General features: G+C 43.0%; 1 protein-coding gene across 5 annotated transcripts in view; it reads left to right on the top strand.

Annotated features, from left to right (window-relative positions):
* Nucleotides 1-26,971, top strand: part of vps11 (VPS11 core subunit of CORVET and HOPS complexes) — a 64,667-nt gene that overhangs the window by 17,137 nt on the left and 20,559 nt on the right. For all 5 annotated transcript variants that reach the window (XM_077740893.1, XM_077740894.1, XM_077740891.1 and 2 more), the window contains exons 10-11: nt 6,140-6,337; nt 15,563-15,724. In XM_077740893.1, coding sequence (XP_077597019.1) covers nt 6,140-6,337; nt 15,563-15,724 — 360 coding nt within the window. The remainder of the gene's footprint in view (nt 1-6,139; nt 6,338-15,562; nt 15,725-26,971) is intronic.

The raw sequence follows: 26,971 nt of genomic DNA, 5'->3' as shown, positions 1-26,971 counted from the left end.
TCGTGCCTCACATACCTGTAACTCAATTCCAATTACCATACGTGAACTCCATTCTCTAGAGGTGACTGTGTAGTTACTATAGAGGTGACTGTAGTTACCTCCAGAAAGATTGCTTTCAGCCAAAGCACCTTCTCTTTCCGTGCCTCACATACCCGTAATTCAATTCCAATTACCATTTATGAACTCCCTTCTTCGAACCTCTTCGCCAATCAGCTTAAAGCAGGGGTGGGCAAAATATTCCAGAAAGTGCATTAGTGGCTGCAGGTTTTCATTCCAACCCATAAAGAGGATACCTTTTCACCAATCTGGTGTCCTACAAGTGCAATCAGTGGATTGCACTCAGGTGCTTCCTTGTTTTCTGCAGAAATCTCATTGGGCAAACTGTCTGTGCTGGATCGGTTGGAAGAAAATCCTGCCCCCACAACGTCCCTTGAGACGCGATAATCAAAAAACTTATAAATAGGATCCAACACTCTTCTACCATACATATTTTTCGTATACATATGTATTATCATGAAGTGTACCGTATTTACTCACAGATAAACCCCCCACGTGTATAAGCCACACTTACAACTGCTTTAAATTGTTGAATTTTAAAATTTCTCACATAAGCCGCCCCCTGATTCACAATTTTCACCTCCATATTCATGGTTTTAATAGGAAGTACAAATGTGTTACTTGGAAGGGAACTTGGAAAGAAAAATCATCGCATGTGGTATTTCTGAAATACTGAATGACTCAAAAGCACATTATTAGGGTCAATATTATAAGAAAGTTAATATTGGATTGGATTGGATAACTTTATTCATCCCGTATTCGGGAAATCTCATTGTCACAGTAGCAAGAGGGTGAGAATACAGATACAGGAAAGGCATTTTGGACATAAATAGATAGGTAATAAGCAAGTTAGTAGATAAATAAATAAGCGTGTTGCTGAAATGTATGTATATGTGTGTATATATAAAGATAGAGATACACACACACACACATGGTAGTGAGGTCTCTAAACTGAGAATGAATGCATGCGTGACAATAATTGCAAAATGAAGTAACAGATAAGGAAATGCATTTACTTTTTGGGGGGTTTTGTAACTTGGATCTTTTTCGTATCTTGTCACTCTTTAGCATATAAAATATTTCGTTACCTGAAAAATTCATACATAGAGACATTCATAAGTGGAGACTGTGCATGTTTTTGTGGCTATACAGAAATAGAAGTACAAAAGTACAATTATCACGGAGTGTATTTATTAAATTTTACAGCTATTAGCTATTAGTGTCACTTGACTAATGCGCTCGTAACTGTCCTCGGACGTTTGGTCGCCAGTCTTTTGGTCCCCGTTGGTCGCCAGTCTTTTGGTCCCCGTTGGTCGCCGCTCTTTTGGTCTCTGTTGGGGTTAGGGTTAGGCCGTTCAAAGCGGCTGCTTGTTGCAATAGCTCCCTAAACCCTCACTCGAATTCTGTGTTTGTACAGCTTTTTTTACGGATTTTTATCCTTTATTTTATGTTTTTATTGTCTCTTAAGACTTTAGTTGTTACTTCACTTTATATATTATATTCGATACTTTAATGTTTTGGGACTTTACTTTCAAGACTCTACTCCAAGACTCAAGCTGTGCGAGAGGCAGTCTTTGATCTACTAGTTTAGTCCATCTTTTCAAATTCAAATTTCAAAATTTTGGAGACTATTTTGACCCACCCAGCCATGCCTACGCTGCTTTACACGAAGGATCAACTGTTAGCGCTACGCAACACCGGGATTCCCCTGGACTTGGACCTCCCCGCTGAGTTAAAGAGGAAGAGAAGAGGATGCAGAGCCGGACGAAAATGTCAGGAGAAAAAGCGACGCTTCAGACCCAGCATTCCATCTATTATTATGGGGAACGTAAGATCTCTCCCCAACAAGATGGAAGAGCTAACGGCGCTGACCAAACAACAAGGACAATATCGGAGCGCCTGCATTATCTGCTTCACGGAGACCTGGCTGGATGAGCGAATACCAGACTCTCTCATCTCCTTGGATGGCTTTCAGCTGGTGAAGGCGGACAGAGACGCTGAGGAGAGCGGTAGGAAGAAAGGTGGGGGACTAGCTGTCTTTATTAACAGTAAATGGTGCAGTCCTGGGCATATTACTGTGAAGGAGCAATTTTGCACTCGAGAAATCGAGCTAGTAGCTGTTAGCATCAGGCCGTTTTACATCCCCCGGGAGTTCTCGCACGTCATCATAATAACTGTGTATATACCTCCTTCGGCCGATGCAGCAGTGGCTGGTGAGCTGCTCCACACTACTCTGTCCCGCTACAGACGTCACACCCCCAGTCTCTCCTTCTTATCTCCGGTGATTTTAACCATGCTCCCTTGACTTCAACTCTCCCCACCTTCACTCAGTATGTGAAGTGCTGCACCAGGGAACAAAAAACTCTGGACCTGCTGTATGCCAACACAAAGGAGGCATACAGCTCAGCCCCCCTTCCCCCACTGGGCCGCTCAGACCACAACCTGGTCCATCTGATCCCCACCTACATCCCTACGGTGAGGAAAATAAAACCTACCACGAGGATCATACAAAGATGGACCGAGGAGACCAGCATGGTACTGAGGGACTGTTTTGAGACAACCGACTGGGAGGTGCTGTGCAAACCACATGGGGAAGACATCGACAGCTTGACCCACTGCATCACAGATTACATTAACTTCTGTGTGGAGAACATCGTACCCTCCAAGAAGGTCCGTTGTTACTCCAACAATAAGCCGTGGGTCACCAGGGATCTAAGGGCCCCCCTGAACAAGAAGAAGAGGGCTTTTAGGTCTGGGGAGAAGGAGAGTCTCAAAACGATCCAGAAGGAGCTGAAGAGAGAGATAAGGAGGGGAAAGACCAGCTACAGGAGGAGGCTAGAGAAGCAACTCCAAAGAGGCAACACCAAAGAGGTCTGGAGGAGCTTGAGGACCATCTCGAGCCACGGAGGCAACAGTGGGAGAGGCCCGGAGTCCGGAGACGGGGAGTGGGCCAATGAACTGAATCAGTTCTTTAACAGATTCAGTCCTGCCCCCGCTCCCCTGACCCCCCAGACCAGAAGCAACTCTACCCCCTCGTTCTCCTCTTCCTCCTCCTCTTCCTCCTCCTCTTCCACCAGTCTCTGCATCATTGTCGACCAGGTGACAAAACAACTAAAGAAGATCGAGGCTAGGAAGGCTACCGGTCCGGACGGCCTCAGCTCCAGACTACTGAGAGAGTGTGCGGATCAACTTGGCACAGTGATTCTGCATATTTTCAACCTCAGCCTCAGTCTGCAGAAGGTCCCCACCTTGTGGAAAACTTCCTGCGTGGTCCCAGTCCCAAAGACTGCGAACCCCAGGGAGCCAAACCACTTCAGGCCGGTAGCACTAACCTCTCACCTGATCAAGACACTGGAGAGGATCATCCTCAACCACCTGAGCCCCCTGATGAATGCAGAGCTGGACCCTCTGCAGTTTGCCTATCGTCCAGGCATTGGTGTGGAAGATGCTACAACCTACCTAATGCACAGGTCTCTTTCACACCTGGAGAACTCGGGAAGCACGGTGAGAATGATGTTTTTTGACCTCTCTAGTGCATTCAACACCATTCAGCCGGTCCTTCTGAGAGGGAAACTGGAGGTGGCTGGAGTAAGGAACCACCTAGCTGCATGGATCATCGACTTCCTCACCAACAGACCACAATATGTGAGACTCCAGGACTGTACGTCTGATGTGGTAACTTGCAGCACGGGGGCCCCACAAGGCACAGTGCTTTCCCCACTCCTCTTCTCCCTCTACACGTCAGACTTTAAACATAATACAGACACCTGCCACCTCCAGAAATTCTCCGATGACACCGCCATTGTTGGACGAGTGACTGACGGGAACGACCTGGAGTACAGGGGAGTCATCACAGCCTTTGTCGACTGGTGTAGGCAAAACCAACTGCACATCAACACCAGTAAGACAAAGGAAATGGTCGTTGACTTTCGGAGGACACCTCAACAGACCACTCAGGTGAACATCCAGGGTAAAGACATTGAAATCGTGGAGAACTTGAAGTACCTGGGTGTTCACCTCAACAGCAAACTAGACTGGTCCACAAACATAGATGCCCTGTACAGAAGGGTCCAGAGCCGCCTCTACCTGTTGAGGAGCCTACGGTCCTTTGGTGTGTGCAGGTCACTGTTGAGGACCTTCTATGACACTGTGGTGGCATCTACTGTGTTTTATGCAGTGGTCTGTTGGGGAAGTGGGAGCACGGAGTGGGACAGGAACAGTCTGAACAAGCTGATCAGGAGGGCCAGCTCTGTTCTGGGCTGTCCTTTGGACTCTGTGGAGGAAGTGGGAGAGCGGAGGATGCTGACCAGGATGAGGTCCATCATGGACAGCACCTCCCACCCCCTGCACGAGTCGGTGGAGTCCCTTCGAAGCTCCTTTAGCAGTAGACTGTGGTACCCTCACTGCAGGAAGGAGCGCTTCCGCAGATCCTTCCTCCCATCAGCTGTCAGGCTCTTTAACTTAAAAAAGGCTGTGGGTTAGGACCTCCTGAATTCGGATACAGTATAGATGTGCTTCTATATATATGTATGTGTATATATATATATATATATATATATATATATATATATATATATATATATATATATATATATATATATATATATATATATATATATATATATATATATATATATATATATATATATATATATATATATATATATATATATATATATATATATATATATATATATATATATATATATATATATATATATATATATATATATATATATATATATATATATATATATATATATATATATATATATATATATATATATATATATATATATATATATATATATATATATATATATATATATATATATATATATATATATATATATATATATATATATATATATATATATATATATATATATATATATATATATATATATATATATATATATATATATATATATATATATATATATATATATATATATATATATATATATATATATATATATATATATATATATATATATATATATATATATATATATATATATATATATATATATATATATATATATATATATATATATATATATATATATATATATATATATATATATATATATATATATATATATATATATATATATATATATATATATATATATATATATATATATATATATATATATATATATATATATATATATATATATATATATATATATATATATATATATATATATATATATATATATATATATATATATATATATATATATATATATATATATATATATATATATATATATATATATATATATATATATATATCAGCAACACAGACCTATTTATATATTTATTCATGAATTTATTTATTAACTTACTATTAAGTACCTATTTGTGTATAATGCCTTTCCTATTCCTGCATCCTCACCTTCTTCCTACTGCAACAAAGAAATTTCCCGATTACGGGATGAATAAAGTTATCCAATCCAATCCAATGTACTTGGATATTAAATCCTAACCCTAACTCTAATCCTAAACCTAACCCAAACCTTAACCCTAACCCTCACGGCGACCAAAAGACCGGCGACCACCGGGGATCAAAAGGGCGGCGGCCAAAGGGGCGGCGGCCAAAGGGGCGGCGGCCAAAGGGGCGGCGGCCAAAGGGGCGGCGGCCAAAGGGGCGGCGGCCAAAAGACCGGCGGCCAAAAGACCGGCGACCAAACGTACGGTTACGGCTCTTAACGTAACATAAACTTTAAATTTAACTGAAATGAACTTGGCTTCTTATAAACACATTTAAAAAAAGGTTTTAACATTACCTTACACTAAATTTAAACCTTGTGTCATAACCAAAGCAGAGAGATTCACGTGTTCTGCGGCTTTCGGGCCGAACTTTCTGCTTCCTATGGATTGATGAGCCACCTCAGTCACGCGTATACATAATACCGTTGTCTTTTGCTTATTTCGTGCTTAATATCTATTGTCATTCCTTTTCTTCGCACTACCCTTCATTGCACCGGATTGCTTTGGATCCATTGTGTTTCCCTTAATTTCGGCACTGACTAATGCAATTTTTTTTTAAAAAATACTTTCTCCTCAAACCCAGAACTATGAGGAAGGGTTGCGCTACATTGGACGCCTTCCTTTTGAACAAGCTGAAAGCAACATGAAGCGTTATGGCAAGACTTTAATACATCATATTCCTGAAGGTACAACACTGCTTTTAAAGGGTTTATGCACCAACTATCATCCGAGTGGCGACACTGCTGGAACTGACAGTCACTTCGAGAAGAACCTGCTTAAGGTTGGTGATAAGATAACTTTATAATGTATAACAACTAAATAACAACTAAAGAGATCAAATGCCTCATATGGAAGATACACTATTATTCTTTTTTTTTTGGCTAAGCTAGCCAATTTTTTGCTTTCCAGGAAAAGTCACTTTTGTTCATGAATTATATTTATTAATAGATTATTTCCATTGATTTAAAATTTGAATTTTGCTTAAAAACGCTAACTTTTTAGCAATTACAGCATTGTAGATTTTTGCACTCTAGCTGTTGTTTTCATATGGTCATATGTAAAAAAAAAAAAAAAATCACCCCAAAAGTGGTTGTTAGGAACTGGGTTGGCTTGATGGGGACTGTCACAGTGGGGCAAATAAGTATTTAGTCAACCACCAATTGCGCAAGTTGTCCTACCTCGAAAAGATTAGAGAGGGCTGTAATTGTCAATATGGGTAAACCTCAACCATGAGAGACAGAATTGATAAAAACAAAATCACATTTATTGAATTTTAAAGAAATTATTTGCAAATCATCGTTGAAAATAAGTTGATGGATTTTTATCAATCACAAAGCCGGCTATAATAAAATTGGTGATGCTACTCCACAAAGTGTGCTTTTCCTAGTAAACACATAAATAATTAATTTTAAAAAGTCACATCTGGGCACGGTAATGCTCAAATTTTGCACAGTCCAAGATATTGCAATGTTATTGCACAGAAGGGATTGTGTGTTGTGCTAATGGAATTTCAGAGCCCTGATGGCTGTAAACATGAATCGGACGTCTACCGCCGTCAATACCAGCCAATGGGTTAAATGAGTGCTGAGTACTCTGCACCTCACAGTCAACATGAATTGGACGTCTACCGTCGTCATTGTCACCGATGGGTTAAATGAGTGCTCTATAAGGGTTAAATATAATAATTCAGTGTATCAGAGGCTTTACGTGGATGTTCTGATCTAACCACTTTAACATAGGCTACTTTACTGCCACTCACAGACAGGCTTTTAAACCATCGACATCCGGGTTACTCGGTAATACGTAATGCCCATCAGGTGGCGATGGTTTCGCCCACCGTTATTGTATCAATATATTACACTCCTCCCCCTTAAATTATAAAGTCCCCCTTAAGAATTTCCCCTTACTTCAAAAATTGTAACTAACTTATTACTGCTAACCCCATAATTTGACCCAATATTTCCATCTTTGACATTTCCATCTCAGGAACTCTTTTTCACATTTTTGGTAGGAACCGGAACTATTTTATTCCAGGAACAAAGTTCCAACTGATTGATCACAAGTTCAGTCACTTTGGAGGTGCTCTTACTCTTCTGGGTACTTGCCCCCAAACACCTCTGGGGAACTGACCGCTCGGTGGTCCGGTGTTACCGTTTTGTCACAGGCCACTGAGCCGGGTGAAGGTGTTACCGGTCGGTGTTTCTTAAGCCTCCATATGTTTCAAAGGTGTCTCTTCCAGTGAGTAAGGGCTACCACCTACTGCTTTAGGTGTGCCTTTCCTCTCCACATCTGCATGAACCTGTATTTGTTCGTGACATCCAGCTGCTCATCTGGAAACTGCAATGTCTCTGGTCTAGATGGTTGGTTGTACAGCAGGTGGTATATGTGGACTGTGCGTTGGCTCACTCCATTCCACACCATATAGGTGACTGGTCCGAGCCTCTTTTCCACTATTCCTCTGTTTTATTCCGTTGCTCAGCAGGAAGGTTTTGTACTCCTGTGACGTGAATTAAGGACCGTTGTCGAAAAAAATCTCCACAGGAAGACCATAAGACGAAAAGATGTTCCGCAACACCTCAATTACTTTGGCTGCGGTGGCTGTTGCCATGGCGATGACCTCAAGCCATTTGGAATGACTGTCCAATACTACTAAAAAAATGTGCGATCTTTTGCGGCAAAGTCAACATGTATTCGTTGCCAAACTCTAATGGGCCACTGCCAGTAGTGTAGAGGTGCTGCTGCTGGTAGCTTCTTCACACTTGGACAGGCCTCACATTGTTGCACAGTATATTCTATGTCACTGTCCAGCTGCGGCCACCACTAGTAGCTTCTGGCCAAGGCCTTCATCCTGCGTCCTCCCGGGTGTCCTTGTTAAAGATCCTGCAGTAGTCGCTCTCGGTGTGCTGGTGGAATGATAACTCCGATTTCCCATAATATGCATCCTTGTTCCGCAGACAGTTCATTTTCCCGGGAAAAGTATGGGTTAAGTCTCTCGTCCTGGTTATGACTGGGCCATCCAGACCACTTTGTCCAGTACTTTACACAGGACTGGGTCCTTGAGAGTGCTCTTTGCAATCTCCGTTGCCTGCACGGGAAGCTCATCCACTACTGCAAAATAGAAGATGCTGTTTTCCTCCGCTGTTATCCTTCCCCTTCCCCGGCAGTATAGATAAGGCATCTGCATTGGCGTTTTCCGCCGACGTTCAGTACTCGATGTTGTAATCGTACTCGATATTGTAATCGTAAGCCATCAGTCTCAGAGCCCAACGCTGCATTCGCAGAGCAGCTAAAGTGGGGATTCCCGACTTCGGTCCCAAAATGGCCAGAAGTGGCTTGTGGGCAGTTATTAAACTGAACTTCCGGCCATATAGGTATTTATGAAATTTGGTCACGCCAAAAAATTATGGCCAAAGACTCTCTTGCTGGCTGTTTTGTCTTTCTGCCTCCGTCAATGTACGTGAAAACGCGATTGGTTTCTCCTCTCCATCTTCCATAATGTGAGACATGACTGCCCCTATTACATAAGGGGATGCATCTGATGCTAGTCTCAGGGGTTTCTTGGTGTCATGATTTAAATTGTTCTTTCACTTCCTTGAATGCTGCTGCACATTCAACTGTCCATTTCCACTCAACTTCCTTCCTTAGCAGTTGATGTAGCGGCTGCAGCAGTGTCGACAGATCCTTCATGAACCGACCATTATAGTTCAATAGTCCTAGAAAAGACCGCAGCTCTGACATTTGTAAGCCGGGGTGCATTAATGATGGCTGTAATTTTCGTCTCGGTGGGGTGCAATCCCTCATATATCAGATGCCCCAGGTATTCCACTTTCTCCCGCATGATTTCACATTTGGCTCTATTCACTCTCACCCCGTAGCTTTCCAGACGGCTCAGTACCTCCTCCAGATTTCTCAATTGCTCAGCTCTTGTTTTCCCTGTGACCAATATGTCATCCAAGAAACAGGTCCAAACCATGGAGGATCTGGTCACATTCTGAAATATAGAAGGTGCACTGGATACTCCGAATGGACATCTACGGTACACATAAAGTCCTTTGTGAGTATTTATCGTTAAATACTTTTCTGAGTCTTTTTCCAACTCCAGCTGTTGGTAAGCGTGTGAGAAGTCTAATTTGCTGAAAAGAGTGCCCCCAACTCGGGTGACAAAACGGTCTTCAACATTTGGTAGGGGATAGGTCTCTTCTTCCACACTCTGATTCACTGTGAACTTATAGTCCACACAGATATGAAATGACTTGTCTGCTTTGGGCACTACCACTATGGGCACAGCCTACTGACTACGTTCTTTCCTTGAGGTAATGCCCGCTTTTTCTAGGCGATTTAACTCATTCTCCACTGAATTCTTTAGTGCATTAGGTACTGGCCTGGCCTTCCTGAAGATCGGTTTGGTATTTGGTTTTACTGTAATGTTGGCCTTAAAATCACGAATCGTGCCTAGCTCTTCAGAAAACATCGCCTTGTTTCTCCGCAACACTGCCTCTACATCTGAATTGTCACATCCCATCGCTGGTCTAATTGCGAAGATGCTTGCCCAGTCTAGTTTGAAATTTTTGAGCCAGTTGCAGCCACGGAGGGCTGGTCTTACGATTACCAGTGGTAGATCACCACTCTGATTCCCATAGTCTACCTTCACAGTTACTTGTCCCATCAAAGGAATGTTCTTCCCGGAAAAGGTCGCCAGCTGCACTTAGCTTACTTTTAATGGTCGATGCGATTGATGCCTCCTATATATTCTTTCAGAAACAAGTGTTACAGCATCTCCTGTGTCGAGCTGCATTTCTAGAGGAGTTTGTTCTAATTTTAACTGTACTGTTATTTCCTTCTTCCAGTTTCCAACTATATTTGCCGGATACACGGCATTCAAGGGATATGACCCCACAAATTCATCATCAACATTTCCTGTTGTCTCACTTATATCTTCAATTACATGCTGTGTGTCCTTGCCTATATTTTGTTTTACACATCCTTGCAATGTGCCCTACTTTGGAACACTTGTAGCATAACTCTGTTTTAAATCGGTACACTTAAGCTTCGTGATTGCTACCGCCACATCGGTAACGGGGTTAGTAAGTTTCTGCTCTCTGTGGTCTGAAATTTCCACTTGTGGCTTTACCCTTCCATTCGCTTTGGTTGGTATTTCCATGCACCGTTGCTCGTTTTCTCCTTGTCGATCCTATTCACTGTGCCAGGTCCTTCCATTTTGCTTGCGAACTCCGATGTATTTCTTGATGCCATTTCCATCCATAGTGACAGTCCGCATGTTTTTTTAAATGTCAGATCTTGTTCTGCAAATAACCTTCTCTGGATAGCCTCCACTCTCAATCCACTCACGAATCTGTCTCTCTGTGCTTCATCTAAATGAGTACCAAATTCGCAGTGGGTGGACAACTACTTTAATGCCACAACATAATCTGACTCGTTTTTCTTTTGATTCCTTTTTTGAAATTTGAATCGCTCCACGATCACCAGCGGTTTCGGGTTGTAATGGGATGATAATTGTTTGCTTAATATCTCATACGTGAGGCTACCTGGCTTCTCTGGAATGCAGAGTTTTTTTTAGCAGATCGTAAGCTTCGGCACCTATCATCGCCAGGAAAACGTTGGCTTGCTTACCGTCCTCCACCTCGTTTACAACCATCCATTGCTCAAACCTCTCCACGTAGGACTCGAAGTCTTCTTTACCTTCTTTGTACTCACCGAGATTTCCAATGAACTTGGCCATGGTGCCCCGACGCCGTTACCTTGACAACTCTTGCTAATACTAATTGGCAAAGTTCCGTTACCTCCGTGTAACGCCTTAGTTCCGCGTACCGAAACTGGTAATGCCTACTGGCTTGAAAGGGATCCCATCCTCCTCACCACTGTAATAACTTTGCAGTATAGACGACGGAGCCAACTTGCATGCGTGCCGGAGGCTAGTTTATTGACACCTACAGACGGGCTTTTAAACCATCAACATTTGGTTTACTCGCTAATACGTAATGCCCATCAGGTGGCGATGGTTACACCCACCGTTATTGTATCAATATATTACAGTAAGTGTGTTCACTAGTATCTTCAAGTATTGTTCTCTAAGCCCTCAAGTCTGTATTTTAATAAGTCTTCTAGTGTTTTTTTCTCACGTACCAAGAGCGTATGTGTACAAATATAAGAATATAAATTAAGGCCAGCACATTGCACTACATACTAGTATTTAGAAATATGTCCAGCGCGCGGCAGTAAATTTCGAGATGGCCACTGTAAAGTAACATGATTGTCAATATTATTGTAATTTATTTTAACAATTTGTAAGTTTTTTACAGCTTTAATGAAAACACCATCTGTGAATTTGGTTTGTCTTTTTAATGAAATAATTTTTAGAATAGCATCTTATTGAAAGTGTTTAATATTAAAAAGCAAGTAAAATGATTATCTTTGTACAGGCTCTTGACTAATTCATTTGAACCATGTTTATTTACTTCCAAATGGGGATTCCTGAACAAGAAGAAGAGGGCTTTTAGGTCCGGGGAGAAATAAAGTCTGAAAGTGGTCCCAAAAGAGCTGAAGATAGAGCAAAGGAAGGGAAAGACCATATACACGAGGAAGCTAGAGAACCAACACCAAAGAGGTCTGGAGGAGCTTAAGGACCATTTCGGGCCATGGAGGCAACAGTGAGGGACCTGGAGTCTGGAGACAGGGAGTGGGCCAATGAACTGAATCCGTTCTTTAACAGATTCCATCCTGCCCCTTCTCCCCTGACCCCCCGACCAGAAGCAACTCCCCCCCCCCCCCCCCTTCTCCTCTCCCTTTTCCACCGGTCTCTGCATTACTGTCGATCAGGTGATAAAACAGCTAACGAAGATCGAGGCAAGGAAGGCTACCGGTCCAGACGGCCTCAGCTCCAGACTACTGAGAGAGTGTGCGGATCAGTTTGGCAAAGTGATTCTACACATTTTCAACCTCAGCCTCAGTCTGCAGAAGGTCCCCACCTTGTGAAAAACTTCCAGTGTGGTCCCATTTCCAAAGACTGCAAACTTTTGGGAGCCAAACCACTTCAGGCCAGTGGCATTAACCTCTCACCTGATCAAGACATTGGAGAGAATCATCCTCAATGACCTAGAGTACAGGAGAGTCATCACGGCCTTTGTTGACTGGTGTAGGCAAAATGACTCCTATATCAACTCCAGTAAGACAAAGGAAATGGTCATCGATTTTCGGAGGTATCACCAACACACCACTCAGGTGAACATCCAGGGTACAGACATTGAAATCGTGGAGAATTTTAAGTACCTGGGTGTTCACCTCAACAATAAAATATATATATATATCAAGGCAATTCGCGTCCGGACAGTCAGAACACGTTTAACGACGGTGAGATGGCGACGCCCTGAGCGTGCAATGATTTTTTTTCTTGAATTTAATTCATAGACATCAAAATACATTTTGTTTAGCCTTTGTGACCTTTCAGTTTCACACATGTCAAGTTTAATATATGCACATAAAAAGTACTCTGGATTCTGGTCCACAAACATAAATGCACTGTATAAAAGGGGCCAGAGTCACTTCTACCTACTGAGGAGTTTATAGTCTTTTGGAGTGTGCAGGACACTGCTGAGGACTTTCTACGACACTGTGGTGGCATCTACAGTGTTTTATGCAGTGGTCTGTTGAGGATGCGGGATCAATACGGGATGGATAGTTATCCAATCCAACATAAAGCCAAATCTACAATGGACATTTCGTAAATAAAAGTATCCAAGTGGCCATGTGAAAGTCCAGGCCATAATCCAATCGAGAATTTGAGGTTGAAGGTTCAATCCCAGGTTGGTCCTTACTGGGTGTAGTTTGCATCTTCTTCCCGGGCTTGTGTGGCTTTTCTATGGGTACTCCGGTTTCCTCCCACATCCCAAAATTAACATGCAGAATGGGCTGGTGGAACTCTCAAAATTGCTCATAGATATGAGTGTGTTTGTGAATTGTTGTCCATCTTGAATAGCTGGCCAAGAATTCAAGATGACCACCGCCTTGTGCCTGTAGTTATTTGGGATTAGCTTCAGCACCCTGTGCGACCCTTGTAAGTGGTTCAGAAAATGAATCAATTAATATTGGCTGTTCGGATTAAAAGGATTGATCCCGATTTACGTCAAACTGCCAAATTCAATCAATACTTTTTGCCATCACCCTGGCCTAAATGATATTGATTTAACCCAAAGATATATGAACACAAAGGCGTTGTATGTAAATCAATAAAAAATAAATCACCATCTTCCACATCAGGGTGGCGGCATTCTGTGAGTATGCTGGGTTTTGATATGTCACCACTCCTAGCTCACTCACCTGTTCAATGTGTGTGACCGGTATCGGTCCGCGGATGGGTGTTTGGGGAGCAATCGTGTAAAGAACTAAGTTTAAAATTGAATAAACATTATTTTATAACCTTATCATAATGTCTTCACCATTTTCTATCATATTTTCAACTAATTTTATGATCAAAAATTTGACTTTACTTTGTAAACAAAATTGTCAGAGTTTTGAAAACTTATGAAAGGTATTCTTATTTTTTGGTGTAGAATAGTAGAATATTATAGTATTATATATTATAATCCATTCTTTATCTTTATTATAATCCATTACTTTTTATGTGCATAAATTAAACTTGACATGCATGAAACTGCAAGGTCACAAAGACTAAACAAATTTTATTTTGATGTCTATGAATTAAATTCAAGAAAAAAAAAACATTGCTCGCTCAGGGCGTCGCCATCTCACCGTAGTTAAACGTGCTCTGACTGTCCGGACGCAAATTGCCATGATACATTTGTTTGTAGTGTTTACCATGTCAGCACATCCCCAATAGTTGTTGGGGCTGATTGAAGGTCCTGTGGTCAATTATTAAAATGTCAGCTTTAATACCTGCGTAATGTGTACTCGTGCTATTGTTGCACCCAGAGACTTGGTGAACACCAGACCGCTACGGACACACTTCCTGGTTGTACTGCTCACATGACTTCGTTTTTGAATTTGTCTACGTGCAGGCAACACCCTTTCCGAACACAGAAAGAAACACAATTCCGCATTGATTTTTTTTCTTTTTATTTCTTGTTTGAAAGTGATAATTATTGCAGTTATATGAACCATTGAAAGAATTGAGATATTTCTACTTTAGATTTAATAAGGCTACTGTCGGGTTTAAAACCATATACATTCAATAACTTCCGATCAGAGGTAGCACACGCAGAGTCGGCTTGATGAGATTTTCAAAGACTTCAGCTGAGGGAGGGGTCAGAGTAGCCAGCGCTGGGAGATGTGTCCATCTCCCTGCCTGACCAGTTGGAATCCCTACCTACCTCCAACAGTTGATCTAGTTATGTTAACAAAGGGTCATGTGACCTAGGTACAAACTTAAGGCGGGAAGAGGTGAACAAAGAAATGGGCGTGTCTTGGTATATGACGTGCCCCTAACTCATTGGTGTCATGAAGGAAATTTCCACTAGGCTATCCATAATTCTATCCTAGTGACTATACAGCATAAAAGTATAAAGAATACATTCTATACTCCATAGCTACCACAACATCTTAAACTTCTGCTCAGAATATTGTAATTCAAGTTGTCATCTAGAGAGACTTATTTCATTTTTCAAATTGAATAATTTGATATTTTGGATTTACAAGGACAGGCATATTAACTTGTTTGTGACCCAAATAATGTGCAATCCAGCAGACGATTCTTTCGGTTGATTCAGTATTTTAGAAATACCACGTGCGATGATTTTTCTCTTCAAAGTAACATATTTGTTCTCCATATTAAAACCATGAATATTAAGGTGAGAATTGTGAATCAGGGGGCATCTTATATGAATGAAATCATAAAATTCAACAATTTTAATGCAATTTTAAGAGTACGGTTTATATGCGAGACAATACAAAAGTCATTTGGTTGACCCAGATATTTGAAATTGTGTGTGTCTACATTTTGTTATGTCTTCATCCATATGTATTTTTATTTTAGGCCAATTCTGAGGAATTTATTCCAATATTTGCCAATAATCCCCGGGAGCTCAAAGCCTACTTGGAGCACATGATTGAGGTGGATCCCAATTCTCCACAGGGTGTTTATGATACACTCCTTGAGCTGCGATTTCAAGACTGGGCACATGAACAGCACCCTGAGGTCTGAACAACATGAAGTGTCTAATGTTATAAGTTATTTTTTATTGACATTACTATTGACTATTACTATTATTGACATTAGTAATACCTTGACATACGAGTGCCCCAATATTTGAGAACTTTGAGATACGAGAGACTTTCCGAGCAAATATTTTCCTTGAGAAACGAGACAAATTTGAGACAAGAGTATACGAGACAGCCTGGTGGCCGAGTCGGTGAGAGGCTACTTAGGAAAATAGCGTACTGTCTTACGATATATACGTGATATATACGAGCACTAGGCGTACAGGTTGCATTTTTTTACGTGTTGTTTTGCATAACCCAGTGCAGAAATAAGGGAAAAACAACGGGATCTAAGCAAGCCGGTGCAATGAAGCATTGTGAGAAGTAAAGTATTGACGCTCGAACAGCGTGCACAATTGGACAGCAGTGGGACAGGAACAAAAACCCCTTTCATTGAACATCTCAGCATCTTTTATGCAGTACAGTGAAGGACATCCGCCGCCCTTCGCAATCGTGTTTATTTAGTGGCGCTGCATTCAGCCCAACACCCCCTTGTCGCGACATGAGACTTCTCATGAGTCAATATAGTAGCCCACCCATGAAAGTTTATCTAGAAAATATTGACTAATACCCCCCCCCCCCCCATTTTGCAGAGCAGCTCGTTTATATATTATATATTTTCCACCTTGATATCTGATCGATTGATTACATCTTGGTGGCCAGCCGATCGAAATCACAAGACGGCCAAACATTCACGCTCACACTCACAGACAGGGCTAATTTAGAGTGTTAAACTAGCCTCGCAAGCATATTTTGGTTTGTGGGAGGAAACTGTTACCTGGATATAACCCACAAATTCTTAGGGGGCACCATGCATACCCCCACACCATATAAGGTTGGAACCTAATTCAATGGTCGATAATGCAAATTTTCCATTACAAGTGGAGACTGCCATCCCCATGAAAGGCAAAACTATTCCCAAAAGAAATACTTAATTAATGTATTAGATCTTTCAGACACACAGAAATTTGGATTGGATAACTTTATTCATCCCGTATTTGGGAAAATTTCATTGTGACAGTAGTAAGAAAAGGCATTATGAGTTAGACAGTACAGTCGCAAAGGCTGCTGAACAACAAAGCAAACGCAGAAAGTACAAAGCAAATCAAAGTAAATGGGATCATTAAGAATTGTTATGATCGCGCTGCGTTGTCGTGGCGCGCTCGGGAAGGGAGTTAAACCTAGTCGCGGGGAACAGGAAGGGAATTGAGGCTAGGAGCTTCAAAGCAAGATCCTTAATAACTCATAAGGGATATTTACAGAACAACAAGGACTTAGAAACCGGTAGTGATACCAAACCGGAAACAGGAGAACGAGAGGAGAAAGGGAGCGGGGCTGCAATAGCTATTGAACCCACGCCGTGACATGCAGGAACATGCTGGAATAGTGCAGGAGTATACGCGAGCATTCTTGACGCATGCAGGAAGGATCCGACAATGGTACTAGGACTCATTGATTTTTAAATACCAAACAGGAAGTAATCTGCAGATTGACCGCAGCTGCTCTTCCCTGGCTTGTCCCAAGGAGGGACAAAAATTACCAAATCAAATTATTAAGGCAGAAAAAGCAGCAAAAACAAAACCAAGCAAGGGTGGATCGAGCTACCGCCACCGGCTGCCACTTGAACGGCGTCATTTTGGTTGCGGTAGCAAAAACGGATACAGACTCAAAAGATGTAAACTTGGACAAAAACTGGAACCACACAGGAAGTTTTCCACAAGATTGGGAACTTCTGCAGACTGTGACCGAGGTAGAGAATATGCAGTTGTTGTACCCGTGATTTTCTTTCACGGGTAGAAGTGTGGTAGTGGTTTCGCCTTTAACAGACGGGTGAAATAATCAGACAGGCTCTTTGTTGTCTTTCCAAAACCAACTTCAGTTATATAAGCAATTCACACAAAACATAATATACAATAACACTCAAATATATACATAGTAACATATTAACAACCCGTTATAATCCAAAGCAATGTACTTGCTGCATAAACGATTATAACTTATGAGTATTGTAACTTGTTACTTTTTGTTCCGGCCGTCATTTACTGCATACTATTATGCTACTGTTATAACGGCGGCCGAAAGTAGCCTGCTGTAGACAATGCGCCCGAGACGCGCACATTCGCGCACACACATAAAAAAAAAGTCAACAACCCACGGTCGAAGGTAGCTCGCTTTAAACAATACCCGAGACTCGCACATTTACTCGCACACATGAAAAAGTAAATAATCAGCGGCCGAAGGTAGCTTGCTGTAAACAATACCCGAGCCTCGCACATTTACGCGCACACATAAAGAAGTAAACAAGCATCACTTAAGCATTCCGTTCTTTCTGACATGCTACTATTGCCTCTTGCACATCTCACACTCAGTCGTTATACAAAACAAAGCTACATACCTTTAACAGACGGGTGAAATAATCAGACAGGCTCTTTGTTGTCTTTCCAAAACCAACTTGGATAACTGTCTGAATAGCCCGTTATTATACCCTACCAAGGTCTATGACCATTGGTTAGTCATTACGTCATCGCCCCTTGTTTTTCGCATGCTAGCGGCATGAGTCCCCTTTCAACTTAACACCTGCACTCATATATAACATCAACTAATTAACCCTGTCACACTAGCGGCATGAGTCCCTTTTTAACTTAACTCCTGCACTCATGTCTAACATCAATCACTTAACTTAACTCCTGCACTCATGTCTAACATCAATCACTTCACCCTGTCACACTCTCCCCCACAAAAACAAATGTCGTCCCGACATTAATATGCTCCCAAACATTTCCACTTTGGTGAGCCGATGCTCATTACAGTCCAGGCGACACGGCCATAGTTCAAATATAATCCACAACTCGTACGGTCCACGTTTTACTGGATGGCACAGTAATCACAGTCCATAACAGTCCATAACAGTCCATAACAGTCCATGACAGTCCATAACAGTCCATGACAGTCCATGACAGTCCATGACAGTCGTCCTTGTATGTTCAAGCTTGTTGGAGTCCAAACAAAAAAGGTGGCTGCAGGTAATATGGATGCAGGTGTACTAACCAAGGGGCCACTCCTGGTGCAGGGTAAACAGTTAGCCGCTCCTGCGGTGACTGTGTACTATAACAGGAGGGGATTCCAAGATGGTCATAGGTCGTACGTCGTGGTGGGTGTCTCTCCCTTCTCGGCCGTTCATCAGTCAGCGCCCCAGGTTCCGTCACGGCGGTTGGCGGGGAAGTCTCTGAGAACTGCTCATCACTAGGACCTTCAAGAGGAGGGTTTGCTCCCTCACCAGGCAGGTCCTCCAGCTGATGGTCCTCTTCCACTTGTACTGGTCCGGAAGCAGGGCCCCTCACTTCGTGTGTCTGGTCCACAGGCAGTGGCCCGCGCTCCGGCTCCATCTCCTGGGCACCTCTCTCATTTAGCTGGCGTAGCTCATAGTGGGAGTCATCTTCGTCATCGCTTTCTTCGTCTGACTCCTGATGAGATGCCGGCTGCTGTTTCTTTCTCGGCGTCCTCGTGCCGATTTTCCCTTCTTCTGGTCTTATCTCAACGGGCAAATGGTCACAAGACATTAGTAGATTTCTGTGCAGAATTCTGGAACGATCTTTACCTCTTTCTGGCCTAACTTCATAAATTGGTAGGTCAGATCCCATTTGCTTCACCACTGTGTGAACTGTATCTTCCCAGAAGTCACGGAGCTTCCCAGGTCCTCCTCTTGGTGTCAGGTTTTTTATCAGGACGCGTTCTCCTGGTTGTAGCACAGAACTCCTTACTTTAGTGTCATAGTGCTTTTTACCTTTTTCTGCCGCTTTCCGTGCGTTCTCGGTGGCAATGGTGTACGCCTCCTCCATCCCTCGTCTCCATTTCTCCACATAGTCCTGCTGTCCATCTGTATCGGACCTGTTGCACAGTCCAAAGAGCATGTCCACTGGGAGCCTTGGCGATCTCCCGAACAGTAGATAAAATGGTGAATAACCTGTCACATCACAACGGGTACAGTTGTAAGCATGCACAAGTTTGTTCAAAGACTCCTTCCAATTCGATTTCTGTGTCACAGTCAGTGTTCTGAGCATCTGCAGTAGTGTTCTGTTCATTCGTTCCACTTGACCATTACCCATCGGGTGATACGGTGTTGTCCTTGATCCAGCCATACCACTGAGTTTCTTCAGCTGGGTGAACAACTGGTTTTCAAATTCTCTTCCCTGATCGTGGTGGATACGTACGGGGAACCCAAACTTCAGAGCAAAGTCATTGAAGATAAGGTTTGCAGCAGCTTTTCCTGACTTGGTGGTGGTGGCATATGCTTGGACAAAACGTGTAAAGTGGTCAACTATGACGAGGATATATTCATATCCGCCTTTACATCTATCAAGATGAAGAAAGTCAATGCAGACCAGCTCAAAGGGTTGTGTTGTCACAATATTTGTCAATGGCGCTCTCTGTTCCTGGCATGGTTTCTTTTGTTTGAGACAATGGCAGGTTCTCGTCACATAATGTTCAATATCAGACTGCATATACGGCCAGAAGAAACGGTCACGCACAAGAGATACTGTGCGGTCGACGCCCTGGTGCCCCATATTGTTATGCAACTCTTGCATGACTGTTCCTCGATATTGTTCTGGCAGGACCATCTGATTACGGGTCGTTGTGGTTCTGCACAGAACCCCGTCACTGTCTATTATCAATTTCTCCCACTGCCTGAGCAAGCATTTTGTCTTTGGGCAGAGCGCCTTCAATTCCTCAGCCGATGGCTTACCACCTGACCGCTTATAATTCAACACCGGACGAATGACCAGGTCCAATTGTTGTGCTTTCCTTATCTCTTCTTTTGGCACAGGGTTGATTGACGCAGCAGCTGTCGCCTCTACATCTGTGACTGAACAACAGATTTGAAATGAAGGCGGCATCAAAGGGAATACTTCCTGTGCCCTGACTGCTTGGATCGTGGCAACGATAGCATCGGGTGGCAGTTCCTCAGAACATTCTTTCATCAAAGCCTCAACATCCAGCGGCATCCTTGACAAAGCATCAGCATCTTTGTTTTCCCTCCCTGGCCTATATTTTATTGTGAAGTGGAAATCGGCCAGTTCTGCCACCCACCTAGAAGTGGTTGCATTTAGCTTTGCAGTGGAAAGAATGTATGTGAGTGGGTTGTTGTCGCTATATACAGTGAATGCTGTGGCATAGTACAGATAATCTCGAAACTTGTCAGTGATCGCCCATTTTAGGGCCAAAAATTCCAGTTTCCCAGAGTGCAAGTGATAATTCTTTTCAGCTGCTGTCAATGTGCGGGAGCCGTAGGCAATGACTCTAAGTTTACCATCCTGTTTCTGACATAACACTGCACCTAACCCTTGGTGTGAGGCATCAGTATGTACGATGAAGGGCTGGGTAAAATCTGGGAACCCTAATACTGGTGGATGGAGCAGGCATTCAATCAATTGTTCAAGCGCCTGCTGGTGCTCATCAGTCCACACGATCGGCTTGTTTGACGGAACGACGTGGCTTGGTTTCTTTGTCTTTGTTTTGTTTCGGGCATCACTTTGGTCCATTTTCAGAAGGTCATACAGACAACTCGCTCTTCGGGAAAAGTCTTTTATATATTGTCTATAATAAGTCAGAAGACCAAGCATCTTTCTGAGTTGACCCACAGTGTGTGGTTTAACGTCTTTCAGTGATCGAACAGCTTCAAAATCTGCAGGATCTATTCTACTTCCCTCTGCCGAGACGATTCGACCCAAGTAGCGAACCTCAGCTTTGAAAAGATTGCACTTGCTGGGTTTTAGTTTTATCCCATACTTTCTGAGGCGACACAACACTCGTCTCACATTTTCTACATGCCCTTCAAAAGTCTTGCTGAACACCAGCGTGTCATCCAAGTAAGGGATGCATATGTTGTCCCGGAGTCCTTCCAGGCATTCTTCCATGCAACGCTGAAACGATGCAGGAGCGTTCATGAGACCAAAAGGGATACGTATCCACTCATATAGTCCCCAGGGGGTAACAAAAGCAGTCATTGCTCGGCATTCTTCAGACACAAATCCCTGGTGATAGGCCTTCCCCTGGTCGAGGAGGGAAAACCAAGAGTTTCCGCCCAAGCTGTCCATGATGTCTTGGACTCTGGGGATCGGCTGCCGATCGGGATGTGTCTTTCTATTTAAATCTCTGTAGTCTACACACAAACGAAGGGTTCCATCTTTTTTTCTGACACACACGACTGGCGAGGAGTATGATGAGTTTGACTTTCTCACCCAGCCTTGTGCTATTAAGTCATGGAGATACCCCTTCATCTCTTGGTACAATGGTCGGGGCACCGACATATATGAACGCTTGACTGGCTCAGTGTCTTTGAGTGAGATAGTCATTTGTAATCTGTCAATGCGGCCAATATCATTGTCTGAGGTGGAGAAGGAGTGACACTCTTCTCTCAGCATTCGTTTGACTATTTGTCTTTGCTTCTCTGTCAAGTGACTTACATCTACAGGTGGGTCCCATTGTTCACCCGTCTTGAATGGGGTGTGAGTGCTGGTATGGTTCACTGCAATTGGTGCTGGTGTTGGTTCAAAAATTTCAGCAGGAAGTATAGTCAAAACGCTTTGTACTGTGCCAATTACAGTGCGCCCGGGTAAGACAATATTGTGGCCCGTTGGATTCGAGACATCAACTTTGATTACAGGGGAAAACCCTTTTCTTATTCTGACCAAGGTGTCGTTGAACTCAAGACCATCTGGCCACTGGGAATTCACATCTGGTTGGAACAGCACACTTGTGCCCTCTTTAAAAGGTGTGGAGGCTACCCGACACTCAACTTGAATAATGGTGTGTTTGGGTACCAAGACCCTGTTCTTCTTAGTTCTCACCACATATTGGTCTCTCTGTTCCGCACTGACGGCCTGAATCAAAGTCTTCACCTCATTTCTTTTAAGACTGGGGAAAGCACTACTCACAGCAAGGTGCTGTTGATGTACTTCAGTCTGTGCCAGAATATGTTCAATGACATTAAAACCAATAATGGGATGGGACAGATGATGCCCGCTGGTTACCAGCATTGGGATAATCAATGGTTCTTCTCTGTTTACCATTGAGACTAGATGGAATGTTGTCTCCACCCACCCAATAAAAGGCATCTCAATCCCATTTGCTGCAATCAATGTCAGGTCTGCAGATGTTTCTAATATTTCTGACACATTTCTCAGTTGCACGTCAGGTAAATATTCATCTTTCCACCTTTCATCAATGATTGAAACTTGTGAGCCTGTGTCCCATAATGCTTGTAGTTGGTGACCATTTATGTAACACTGCACTAGACATTGCCTTCCAACTAGAGAGGTAATTTTGTGTTGGTGACCTATTATTGCCGGGGGTGATCGGTTGGGAATGCCTTTCTCTCTGCGGGGAAGTTCCCCCCGGTCACTATGTGGGAATCGTTGGAACCTTTCTCTCTTCATGGTTGACCCTCGTCCCGCAGGGGCAACCATTAGTTGTTTAAAGGGGCTTCTCTTTGTGGCCTGACAACTCGGCTTTTACAGCCAGCTTGGAAATGTTCTTCGCTTCCACACCGATAGCAATGTGTGCACGGAACATCTCGCCCTTCCTGCTGGCAGACAAAACACCTCCTCGGGACATAGGCGGGGCGGCCTGTGTTCCAGTGAGGTGTTGGTGGCTGGTTGTAATAATTTTGTCGGACCGTAGGTGCCTGGGGGTCCATCACTGGTCTCCTGCCAGAGGGCGGGGGGTAGGACTGATGCTGGAACCGAGTCTGTTGTAACGCCTCTTTAATCTGAGCGACATCGGCACTGAGACCTTCAAGAGGCGCGAAACGGTTATGCAGTTTGGCAAGCTCCGCTTTTACTTCCGGAGACATTTTAGCTTTTTCTTCGGCAGGCCGATTAGAAGGTAGCAGGTCTTCCGACTGTACCTGGTTCACTTGTCTCGCTGCCTGTGGAGTACTAAGCTTCTTTTTATTTTTTCTTTCTTCTTCATTAGCGCAGGCTATGTTTAACCTGTCCAATAATAGTTCATCGGACGTTTGGCAGTCCAATAAGAGAGGCTGCATATCCATCCGTATATTGTCGCTCTGAAGCCCAGTGAGTATTGTGTGTAAACACATACGCTGTACTAGGCTTGGGTCGTACTGAAGCCCCGATTCTGCCTCACGGGATGCAAACAATACTTTCTGTCTCAGACCCAACACTCGCATGACAAAACTTTGCGGGGTCTCCCTGATCTGCTGTGCTTCCGAAGTTAACTGTTTGTAAAGGTCGGTAGCACTCCTCTCCTGAAAATGAGCACGGAGGACGCACTTGAGTGTGGGCAGGGTAAGATTAGCTTTTTCTTCCAGATAGTTTCTGAGTTGTAGACCAGGGGAGATAGCTCTGATCACAGCGTCAACAATTTCCACGTCCTGGTACCCCCTACTCGTTCCCTTTTCAATTTGGTGAACCAGACTGGAGAAGGTTAGCTTGTCCTTCTGGTCTGGTTCACCTATTTGACCCGCAATCTTAAAATCTTTCCGCCAGTACGAGCTTGGCGGGTACTGGGGAGGCACGTCCCTTTGAATGTCCCCCGCGGCGGGTAGCTGGGGCAAAGATCCTGGCTTCCCATTTTCAGCCCCTTTGCCTTCATGCCTCATCTCATCTATTTTCTCCTTCAATTTTAACAACTCAGACATACCTTGATCCTCGTCTTTGAGTTCGTTCCTTCCCAGGTGGTTATTAATGTGCCACAACAATTGGAATTGAGATATGTGTTTCGGACTCCCTATGTTAAGGAAATCACATATTTCTAACAGGTCATTAACTGTTAGCTTGCACAACATTTCTTCTACCTCTATGCGTACTTGCTCCCGTTCCATTTCCATTTTCTCAACACGGTAGGAGTTTGGTTTATGATGCAAAAGTGAACACTGAACTGGCACGTTTTTACCGTCTCTCTGATGATCTCTACTGGCCTCAGATGACGAGTACTCTGCCAACTTCACGTTCCTTTTAACAGCAACACCTCTTCTCACTGTCTTGATCCTGGTTGTGGTTTAGGTTTTGCGGGCTCAGCATTCAGTACTCAGGTTGTGAATACTGGACATCAAAGCAGCAAATCCCAGCGGTGCCTCCAAAAATGTTGTACCCGTGATTTTCTTTCACGGGTAGAAGTGTGGTAGTGGTTTCGCCTTTAACAGACGGGTGAAATAATCAGACAGGCTCTTTGTTGTCTTTCCAAAACCAACTTCAGTTATATAAGCAATTCACACAAAACATAATATACAATAACACTCAAATATATACATAGTAACATATTAACAACCCGTTATAATCCAAAGCAATGTACTTGCTGCATAAACGATTATAACTTATGAGTATTATAACTTGTTACTTTTTGTTCCGGCCGTCATTTACTGCATACTATTATGCTACTGTTATAACGGCGGCCGAAAGTAGCCTGCTGTAGACAATGCGCCCGAGACGCGCACATTCGCGCACACACATAAAAAAAAAGTCAACAACCCACGGTCGAAGGTAGCTCGCTTTAAACAATACCCGAGACTCGCACATTTACTCGCACACATGAAAAAGTAAATAATCAGCGGCCGAAGGTAGCTTGCTGTAAACAATACCCGAGCCTCGCACATTTACGCGCACACATAAAGAAGTAAACAAGCATCACTTAAGCATTCCGTTCTTTCTGACATGCTACTATTGCCTCTTGCACATCTCACACTCAGTCGTTATACAAAACAAAGCTACATACCTTTAACAGACGGGTGAAATAATCAGACAGGCTCTTTGTTGTCTTTCCAAAACCAACTTGGATAACTGTCTGAATAGCCCGTTATTATACCCTACCAAGGTCTATGACCATTGGTTAGTCATTACGTCATCGCCCCTTGTTTTTCGCATGCTAGCGGCATGAGTCCCCTTTCAACTTAACACCTGCACTCATATATAACATCAACTAATTAACCCTGTCACACTAGCGGCATGAGTCCCTTTTTAACTTAACTCCTGCACTCATGTCTAACATCAATCACTTAACTTAACTCCTGCACTCATGTCTAACATCAATCACTTCACCCTGTCACACAGTCACTCTTCCAAGCTCATCCGCACAGTTCCTCAGTAGTCTGGAGCTGAAGACAACAGTAGCAGAGTTGAGCCCCTCGACTCCTTTGCAGGTAAGCGCCGACAGCGCTTCCATCTTATCCCATGATGGAATGGTTGGTCAGAAGGGTTGCCTCTTCCCCCGGCACTTTTGTCCAGCTCCGAATCCCCCGGCGGCACCGAGGTGTTGCTCCTTCTGCTGCGTATTGCAACAGCTAGTCCCATGTGTGTGACAGCGTAAGCATGGCTGAATGTTTCCAAAAAAGAAGTGGCCGAAAGAAGCCAGGCTAACAGAACAAGGAAAGTTGTAAAAACCTTAAAGTAAAAAATATATAGTACAAAGTAAAGTAAAACAAAGTATTAAGAAATATTAAAATGTAATTAAAAAAAGATAGAAGGGCTGTAAAACACCAAAAGCATAAGTGTGCAGAGCTAGTGCCACTTGCTCCCGCGTGAACGGCGCCATCCTGTTTATTTTTTTTTTTTTTGGAAGTCCAATTACAGCCCCTAGTCGCCACAGTCAGTGAGCATGAGTGACTGCCATATGTCAGTGGCCATGATTAACCCTTTGTTTGCCAATATATAATACAGTATAATGGGCAAAATTGTGACACATTGAAAACACCCCACCAGTTTCTGTCTCTCTCTCTGTCTCTTGCACGCTCTCTTGCAGGCTCTCTCAGGCTCTCTCGCACGAGCTCTCGCGCACTCTGTCTTCCGCACTCTTGCAGACTCTATTTTGTATGAAAGATGTGAGGAAACACAAAATTGAGAGATGATTATAAGCAAATGATTAACTTATGTCTTAAAATAAATAAAGCGTGTGAAAATGTGCCCTGTACCAATGAAATATCTCCCGCCGTCGTAGATGTAAAACCTGAGGTGCGCCAGATGGCGGCCAGAGTCCGTTCTACCAAGGCCAAAACCGTCCATTTTTTAGACTGTTATTTGTTCCCTGTGTTGTGTGTATGAAAATGTGCCATGTTACATTTGTAGGTTTTTATTACTCAATAAGGAAAATTCTAAATAAAATAATGTTTAAGAAAATGCATTTACTTTTTACTTTCGTAACTTGGATCTTTTTTTGTATCTCGAGTCATACA

This window comes from Stigmatopora nigra, chromosome 19 (assembly GCF_051989575.1).
Source record: "Stigmatopora nigra isolate UIUO_SnigA chromosome 19, RoL_Snig_1.1, whole genome shotgun sequence".
NCBI classification, from domain to species: domain Eukaryota; kingdom Metazoa; phylum Chordata; class Actinopteri; order Syngnathiformes; family Syngnathidae; genus Stigmatopora; species Stigmatopora nigra.
This window is presented reverse-complemented; position numbering and strand designations above follow the sequence as displayed.